The sequence below is a fragment of the Misgurnus anguillicaudatus genome, chromosome 7 (assembly GCF_027580225.2).
Source record: "Misgurnus anguillicaudatus chromosome 7, ASM2758022v2, whole genome shotgun sequence".
Classification (NCBI taxonomy): domain Eukaryota; kingdom Metazoa; phylum Chordata; class Actinopteri; order Cypriniformes; family Cobitidae; genus Misgurnus; species Misgurnus anguillicaudatus.
In genome coordinates this window covers 37057954-37067564 of record NC_073343.2, presented here as the reverse complement: position 1 = coordinate 37067564, position 9611 = coordinate 37057954, and the positions used below count along the sequence as shown (strand labels likewise).

Sequence of the window (9611 nt, the reverse complement as noted above, 5' to 3'; positions counted from 1 at the left end):
TTTATGTATTTTATCTGAATATTTCTATGAGGCTTCTTTAATAAATGATCTGTGTTGTTGTGTGTCACCGGTTTGTTAACTGTACTGTACATGTTGTGTTTGTTTAATGTCTGAACGTGTCAACTGGATGTCTGGGTTTCAAAACTTTCCAAAACTCAAGAGTCTTTATGTGACTGTTTTTAAAAAATCTGCTTTAATGACCATTTAAAAATATCTCCCAGACTGTAAGTTGACATGAAACTTACATATAACATATTTCAACATTTTCTCTTTTTGGCCAAGATATACTACATGTATTATTCAAAATACTTTAAGCTGACAAAACAGAATCCCTGTTAGTTGTTTTGTAATGTTGAGTGAAATCTTAAATCATCAGTTTTAGATCATTTGTCTGTGCTGTTTTCAGATACATATAGCATGAAAAGCATGTGAATGAGATCCACAGGGCATTTAAATTGTAATAACTTTGATTAGTTTGGTAAATCTGCTGTCATGTTTAACACATATATTATGTGAATAAATCTAATGCTGATGGTTTGAAAGGCTGAACACTTTAATGTCGTAATGATCCAATGAGATACTTCATTGACAATTAACCCTCGGTCATCTTAACATCATTTGTGTTTAAATCCAGCTGAAACAAACACATTAAGAAACAAACCTCTCAATGTGATCCAACACAGTTACATCAGAAATACTGATAACTGTGATTAAACTTTATTTAAACCACAACACAAACTGTAAAACATTGCTGTAGTTATGCAGTTGTTACAGTAACTTAGTGTAGATGTATTGATGTTATTTACTGGCAACAGTTTGTTTAAAGTTAAATGAACATTAAACATCAACAAGTCTTCATCTTTATGGGAATCAAAAATCCTCATCAACCTTTTTCTGTTTATTTCTTCAGATTTTGGTTCCCAGAATGCTTTGCATGCGGGTGTTATTTTAGTTAAAGATAAAGACTTGTTAATGTTTCATGTTCATTTAACTTTAAACAAACTGGTGCCAGTAAATAAAATAAAGTTTAATCTACAGTAAGTTACTGGCAAACAGATGCAGTAATTCTGTCATTTCTATACAGACATTTTTTACTACACCATTATCCAGTCAAAGCTATTTTGTGAGTTTTTCTTTTTTAGGGAATTTTTTTAAAACTGAAGCATGGAAATAAATGAACATCTGTTTAAAGACACACCCAAAATAAACTCATTCACCACCATTATATGGCCAAACATACATATGTGTCTGTTAAATGTTTCATGCCAAAACCAGTAGATATCATTACTTTCTGTTATACAGATTCCTTTCTTCTGATAAGATTTTTTATTTGATGTTTGAATGTGAAGAAGTGACTATCAGTGAGTTGTGTAATCTGTGATTCTGTGCAGGCCGGTCTGAAATAAGACAAGATTGAAGTCATATGTTTGAAAGAATGTGACTGTATTATTAACACATTATGATCATTTTAGGGATTCGGGGGATTCGAGGTTCTGACCAAACTTGATCATTAAAATGGGTGTCTGTCCACATACTTTGGATTAATATTTGCAGTGTTTCACAGCTGCCGGCTGTTGCATTGTGCTTTTATTATTCCCAACAGAGAAATCAAACCACTTATAGTACAGTATACAGTAAATATTGGACAAGTGCTAAAAGCAGGGTCTCATATTGATGCAGACGGTGGTCTCTGAAGTAATCACTAATGGTTTCATTATGTATTCAAATAAATACTGTCTTGGATCTTAGGGAAATGAAAAGTCTTCATCTTATGCTTTACTTCAATCAAACTCTAAAAGCAAAGCAAAATATTCCCACCAAAATTGATCATTTTGACCAATTATGGTGAATTATTAATGTTAAATTCAAAAGAGACTCCACACCTTCATAATAATATTTCAAAACACTACCTAAACTAATAATGATAAAACTCAAGCCAAATACTCACATTTCTGCTTTCAAGCACATAAGTAACTAAACATCAGCTGGATGAATTTCCAAACACTTTTTTAAAGGTCGTGTCATCATTAAAGTCACAAATAAATGGTTAGGCAACATATAAGCAAGTTGGTAGCAATGCTTGTATCTCACTAAAAGCAATGAGTAAATATAGCATAACAATATAATATAAATTCAAATTAAAAAAAATGAAGGAAAGGGAGGCAGGCAGGAGGAGATCACAGAATGACATCACTTCAGCTCTTTTTAAGCGAGACAGGCCGAGCCGAGTGTTCACTAAAGCTCACGGCGCAGGCGAGCTGAACATCCGGAGAAAAAATAACACATCTGGATTTGCTTTTAGAGGCTCAGCGAGGAAAGAGGTTTATGCAACTGCTCCAGTTTCACATGTAAGTGTCATTTTAAACTAAATGTTCTTACAAGTAAAACATAAAAACATTTCTGTAATGCTTTTGATCAGGATAAGATAACTGATAAAGAATGTGCTTTCTTCATATTCTTCTTCAAATGTGAAAATTATAGCAAAATATTTCATTGATGCATGGATGGATGTCCACTGTGAGAAAAAAGTTTAGTTTTAGTGATTTATTGTTGTTGTACGTATTTTTGGAAATCGAGCTGTTCGGTAAGATATCAATAAAAAATTCTGTCAATCAGTGAATGCTTACATTTATATATTGATTTGTGTTTCTTTCTTTGTCTGTAAAAAGTGAAAAGTTGGATCAACTTACAAAATTACTTAAATTGGTAACACCTAATTTTTTTTAATTCAACTTAAAAAGAGAAATATCAAGTTTATTTAACTTAAAATTTCACGTAAGTTTCACATTAGGTTTAATAAACTCAGTGTTGCCAACTGAAGTTAACTTTTTACAGTGTATTGTGATATTTAAAATGTATTTGGACATCATGGTACCACTTGAACCATGCACTGATTTATTTCCGTCTCTTGCCATTTATTTTTTCCATGTCAGCCGCCTGCCAGACAATTTCCTCAAGTCAAACTGATATCATCTAATAGTATGCAACTCATATGATGATGCACTCATATCCAGGAATTTCCAAGACAGACTTACAGTACAGAGTTACTTCTGTTAGCATCACTGAACATTGATGTTAGGCAAGTTTTTTGGCAAATCTTTAAGATACAGACACGCAGAGCTGGGTTAGATGTAATCTGGATTACGTAATCAGATTCCAAAAATCAAGTACTTGTAATTGGATTAAACTACATTTTAAAAAACTCGCAATCACACTACTGTTACTTTTTTATGGATAACATGATTACATATTAATCACATGATGGCATGTATGATGTTCACAATTTTGTAAATGTCTTATTTTTCATAATAAATTTACGTACCGCTTACGTTAGACATGATGCAGAATAGAGCAGTACTCAGCGTTTGTTCACTGGATGCAAATGCGCTGATTTCGACAGGGATGGGACATGTCCCTACCAATATCCAGGGAACACTGAATTGTCCCTAGCAATAATTTCGACCAAACAATGATAACCACTGATGTCTGTTTTTTATGTATAACTTATATTATTTAAAATAAAGCAGATCTTGGGGAAATATTTTGGTTCAGTTTTTAACTTGCCATGCCAGAATGTTTACTGGGATCACAAAAAAGTTAAAATTAATCAAAAATAATACATAAAATAGAATATTGTATATTTGTTGTTTTTGGCCTGTAACCTTAAAAAATAAAATTATGATAACAAAAATACGATTTTAACTATTGTTCAAGTAAACAGCGATAAACCTTTATGACAGTGTGACACAATGTTTATTTATTTCCCCATCAATGTCAAAATCAAACCTATTGGATGTATAGAAACCATTTCATTTTTATAGATTTTTAAAGGTGCAGTGTGTATTTTTTTAAAGCATCTCTTGACAGAAATGAAAAATAATATACAAAACTATATTTTCATGGGTGTATAAAGACCTTTTTATTATTAACCGTTATGTTTTTATTACCTTAGAATGAGACGTTTTTATCTACATACACAGAGGGTCTTCTTACGTGGAAGTCGCCATTTTGTGCCGCCATGTTTCTACAGAAGCCCTTAATGGACTAACTTTTTTACTAAGTTGTCTCCAACGATAAAATATTTTTCCGGTGGCGGCTACTGTAGCTTTTCTAGGCGTTTCAAAAGCGAGGGGTGAGCAGCGGGTTGAGCGGTTTGTTGCAATTCGCAAACATCACCACTAGATGTCACTAGAATTTACACACTGCACCTTTAAAGCAACACTTCAGTTTTATTTGTGAGGTAAAATTTTAGCCCTAGCAGTGTTGTTGCGGTTCTTTTTTTGAAATTAAATAAAGTTTTTTGCAATGTAGCTGTTTTGTTTTAATTTACTTAAAATTCAGCAAATATGTTTTAAATTCATAAAGAGTGATTTTGTTTTATTCAGTGTGTTACTATCAGTTGACACTGATAGCAAAATATTAATTGTCTGTACATTGCACTTTAAAAAATAGTTTTAAAGGCTCTTGTTGGTGAAATAGAATATATTTTCCCCTCTTTATATATTTGAAATCAAATAAGATGTCAAAAGTAATCTAAATGTAATCCAAAAGTAGTCAGATTACGTTACCAACGATGTGTAATCTAAGAGATTATATTACTGACTACAAATTTTGTCATGTAATTTGTAATCAGTAACAAATTACAATTCATAAGTAATCTATACAGCTCTGCAGACACGTAAGAACACTGTAAAAAAATGCAAAATGAAGTTTAAACAACTTAATTATGCAAGTCAATTCAACCTATTTTTAAATTTTGACTTAAGTTGACATAACTTAGAAAAACAAGTTGAAATTGTTTTACTTAATTTGTTAAGTTAAACTAACATAAAATTAATGTTGATATGATATATATATATATAATAATAAAATTATATAAAATGGGTAAGACTTTATTAATTTTTCAAATACATTTTTTACAGCCATTCCTAGAAATATGGAGGCGGAAAACAATCCAGTAACAACACCATCAATCTTTGCTACACTTTCTACGGGCATCTCCGGTAACAACCTGACCAATGATACTCAGTGTCCACACTGGGAAATATGGGACTGGTTGTACATCATGCAGCCCGCTTACATGTTCATCATATTTGTCTTGGGAATCCTCGGCAACGTCTTTGTCCTGTTGGTTTTCGGCCTCCATAAGAAAGCGTGCACCGTGGCCGAGATCTATTTGGGAAATTTGGCCGCCGCGGACCTTCTGTTGGTCTCGTGCCTGCCCTTCTGGGCCCTCAACATAGCCAACGGCTTCGACTGGCAGTTCGGCTCGCTGATGTGCCGTCTGGTCAACACGGGCATCAGAATGAACATGTTCTGCAGTATTTATCTACTGGTGCTGGTGAGCGGCGATCGCTTCATCGCGCTGGTGCACGCCATGTCCCGCGGGAGAATGAGGCGACCTCGCTGTGCCAAGCTCAGCTGCATGGCTGTCTGGGGTCTAGGGTTGCTCCTGAACATCCCAACGCTTCATTTCAGAGATACCCAATACATGCCCGAGTTCAACATCACGGCTTGCATTTTGAAGTACCCGACTCCAAAGGTGGGCCTCGTTTGTGACGTTGTACTCATTTTGCTAGGTTTCATAGTGCCAATGATTGTGATTTCCTACTGCACGATTAAGATCATCCGAGCTCTTCACGTGCAGATTATAGACCGCTTCAACGCTGAGAACACGGAGCGCAAGGCCACGTTTCTTGTCCTGGTCGTGCTGATAGCATTTCTGCTGTGTTGGGTGCCGTTCCACGTGGTGACCCTGCTGGATATTCTGTTCCGGGTCGGGGCTTTGGCCGGATGCGACGTGGGATCGGCCATTGACATCTCTAATCAAATAAGCACATACTTGGCTTTAAGCAACAGCGTGTTGAACCCGATACTGTATGTGATTGTTGGTAAGAACTTCAGGAAGAAGGTCAAAGAATTAGCAAAGCAACTCACAGAAAAGAGAAAAGATATTGGAGGATCGACACGATCACAAACCATATCAACCGTAAAGACCCTCACAACACTTTAACAACACAAAGTGTGAATAAAGTTTACAGGCACATATTTACAATTCAGAAATAATTATAACTTAAATGATATGGAGTTGGCTGAAACATACAGCGATGCATTATGATTACAATTACAAACCGTCCACTGTTAACCCAGATATTGTCTTTACTTAAACAAACAAGTAAACATCACTTAATATTTTCTGTTTTGAAGCCAAAGCTTAAAAAGTTTAGTTGATTTAACTTTTAAGCTTACAAAATCCATTAAACTAAAACATTCGAGTAAAATGAACTAGTTCATGTTGTGAGCAATACCCATAATCCTTTGCGCCTGAATATTTTGATTATTTTCTGCTTTTTAACAGAATAAGAACTGATAAGAACTTTCTCTACTCAAATATTTGTTAATAAAATGTCATATAGGTTCAAGCTCTTATATTATTGATGTTGTTTTGTTTTAAATTATAATTTTGTGAAGTCACCGTTCAGGTGATCAGTGTTTCCGTACATGTTCAGAACATTTTATTGTATTTCTCTCAATAATCACATTAATTCAATGATTGACTTAAAATCATTCATTAATTTTGTGTTATAATACCATTTATAACATCAAAAGTAATATAAAGTGATAAAAACTAACATAAATTTCTAGTAATGTCAACTATTGGAAGTATTGGAAGAAATTAAAACATTAAGTCTATTCAATTTAAAATTGTTGTTAGAACAACTTATATGTTTAAGTTAACTTCACTTAAAGTTTTTAAGTAATAATTACTTAAATTTTTTATGTTTTTTAGGGCAACAAGTTACCTTCATTTTTTAAGTAAACTCAACTTATCCGGGTTTACAGTGTGTGTACAGCAATTTGGCAGTAAATATAACCATGCATGTGCAGTTCCAAGTCAACCTTATCATAAAAAGTTAACTTTTTAACCATACTGATATCTTAGATCTTAGTCAATATTTATGTAAATACCTGTGAAAAGTCTGTACAGTATTTACAACATTTTTTATTATTTTTTATACTTAAGTAAGTGCAATTTTAAATCCATAACGCTGTTCTTCCTCATAAATGTGCATAAAAAAAACTTAAATTAAAATAAATATAAAATGTTTTTTGAAGAGCCATATCCTTTAGGTATTATTGCTATTAATCCTGTGTGTTTTTTGTCATATCCATAATGCATGCATGTTTCCCTCATCTAAAATAGAAAACTTGTAAATAGATTTTTCTGGTGTCGTTCATCAGAGATGTTTAGAAAAATATAAACAGATTTTTAATAGATGACTTTCTTTTGTCCCTCATGTTCAGCAACTGGTGAAAAGATTGAAAGTAAAGTTGTGTTTTTATTTTAGAATTAAGTCTGTCCTAAAGAGAGGCTTTTTATGGCACCTTCATGTCCGTACTTGATTATTGTGACATCAAGCTTCTTCACAGTGTGTCTGTCTGCTCTTCATGTTGTTTATCACGGTGCCTTAAGATTCAGACTGATCATTGTGTATTTTATTATTTTATGCTTGCTTTATCCATCCATAGGCTATATTACTGGCATGTTTTTATTTATAAATCCATTTAGCTTTCAGTGCTATCTTATCTTCTTAGTCTTATTATTTTCAGGTACTCACAGGACCTTTTATTTGTATCTGTTCCATTAGTGCACACTGAGTTGGGGGAAAGGCATTAGGTGTGTTCGACATCGGCTGTGGCTGGATGTAACCGATCGGCGAGATTAGCCGCGTGCAGGCGGGGAGGCGCTGAAAACGGAGACGTGAAGTCGGACGCGCTGTGCTTCCCGTAGTTTGCAGCATTTACGTCAGGCATGCCTGATCACGTGCCGTTTGCTTGCTTTATCGCAATAAACATGATTTGTAAGATGTAAACTACATAAAAAGTGAATTATACTGTTTTGGATGTCCGTGTATGAGCATGAGTGGAACTGAAGAGGCTTACAGCATCTGTTTTTACAGGAATGTTTAGCATATATTATTTAAATACCAATGTAGTGGGGTCTACGTTTTTTCATTTCTATTTCCATTTTATTTTGATGAAGATGACACAATATAACATCGCGACTACATAAAAAAAGAGCTTTAACTGTTATAAAAAAACAGATTTGTGAGCATTTGTGGAACTGAGAGCGTGAAAATAAGCACGAAATACACGTGATTGTTGTCATGTGGTGAATCCGACCAATGGTGAAACAGCTGTGTCGTCATTACAGCCCGTGCAGCTCCTCTTCGCGAACTGCGCTGGCTAACTCTGGCGGCCGATCTCGAATCGCTCTCGCGGTACTTAAAAACCATATGACACAGTCACGTGCCTGCAGCGCCAGCTGAAGTCGGACAAAAATACTAACCGGAATGCACTGCTTCAAGTCAGCCGCCGATCGGTCTGCGCAGCGCCGCATGAAGTCGAACACACCTATTGTATGTGTTATCTCCTGATATAATTAAGGTTATAATAAAAAATGCATTCTCTGAGAAACTATATTACAAGTTTTGACTGCAAATGCTGGAATTGCTCACATATATTTGACATTTTGTCAAAATAGCAGAATTGCTGAAAGCATTTATTTACTATTTATTTATAAATAACATGTATGTTCTAGTTTGTCTGAAGATTTAATGTCTGTAGTGTTATACAACACATCATGTCTCTGTCTTTAAATTTTTTTTGTCTGAAGAGGTTTTTTATGGCGCTGGACCCTTGAAAGCATTTTCTTCATTTTCATGATTGTATTCATTTTCTTGTTAATATTTTGTATGTCTTTTTGAATAAATGTGTGTAATGTTTTACTCTAAATGATTAACATGTTTGTATACAGTAAATTAAAGCATATTATCATAGTTTTCTTTAAAAACATGATATTGCCGTGTGTTTAAAGTAAAAAGAAATGAGCTTGTTGGTTAAATGAATGAATGTGTTACAGACTTTCCAGCAGTCAGTCTTTGTGTGGTTGTGAATAACAAACTCCTAAAGTGTGTTTTTCCAGTAATACCTCTGGAGTCTGACTGGTTTTAAAGAGGACTGTGGTTTATAATGCTGGACAGCTAAGTGATGATTTTATGAACTATGTGTGAGTTCTGTAACTCCTCCACATTAACCAGATATTTCTCTTTTAAACACTACACTTATAAATATAATGTTTCAGTGTCTGTAAGCATTTTAAAAGCTGTTTCATTTTATTTAAGGCTATGATTTCCCACACTGTAATTAAACACATTTTTCCCATTCACACATCATCTATTTCTGTCAAATACCTTGATCATGCAAATCAATTTAAATTAATTATTAAGGTAAACTATTATGTCTGTTCAATATAAAATCTTATCAATAAAAACACCAAAGTAGATGTAAATAATTCACAAGACACCTGCATTTGACATTATAAATAAACTGACGTTAAAGGTGCCATAAAATGCATTGAAGGTTTGTGACTTTATAAAGTGCAAAAAGTGTTTTTCATGTCCATTTACAACCCTTGAATTTGCCTTTAGAATGAAACAGTCAATTATTACCTTATTTGGAGGGTCATGAATAATAATGTTGAGCTCTGCTCTGATTGGCTGTTTCTCCTTCAGTAGCTCTGTGTGTGTGTAAACAGATCTTTGTTTGAG

General features: G+C 33.9%; 2 protein-coding genes across 2 annotated transcripts in view; one reads left to right on the top strand and one right to left on the bottom strand.

Annotated features, from left to right (window-relative positions):
• The window catches only part of LOC129418154 (calpain-14), a 142800-nt gene that overhangs the window by 73115 nt on the left and 60074 nt on the right, over window positions 1–9611 (bottom strand). The window lies entirely within an intron of this gene.
• Window positions 2212–9341, top strand: bdkrb2 (bradykinin receptor B2). Its single transcript, XM_055172574.2, has 2 exons — window positions 2212–2348; window positions 4923–9341. The coding sequence occupies exon 2, from the start codon at window positions 4937–4939 to the stop codon at window positions 6011–6013; it is 1077 nt and encodes a 358-aa protein (XP_055028549.2). The 5' UTR covers window positions 2212–2348; window positions 4923–4936; the 3' UTR covers window positions 6014–9341.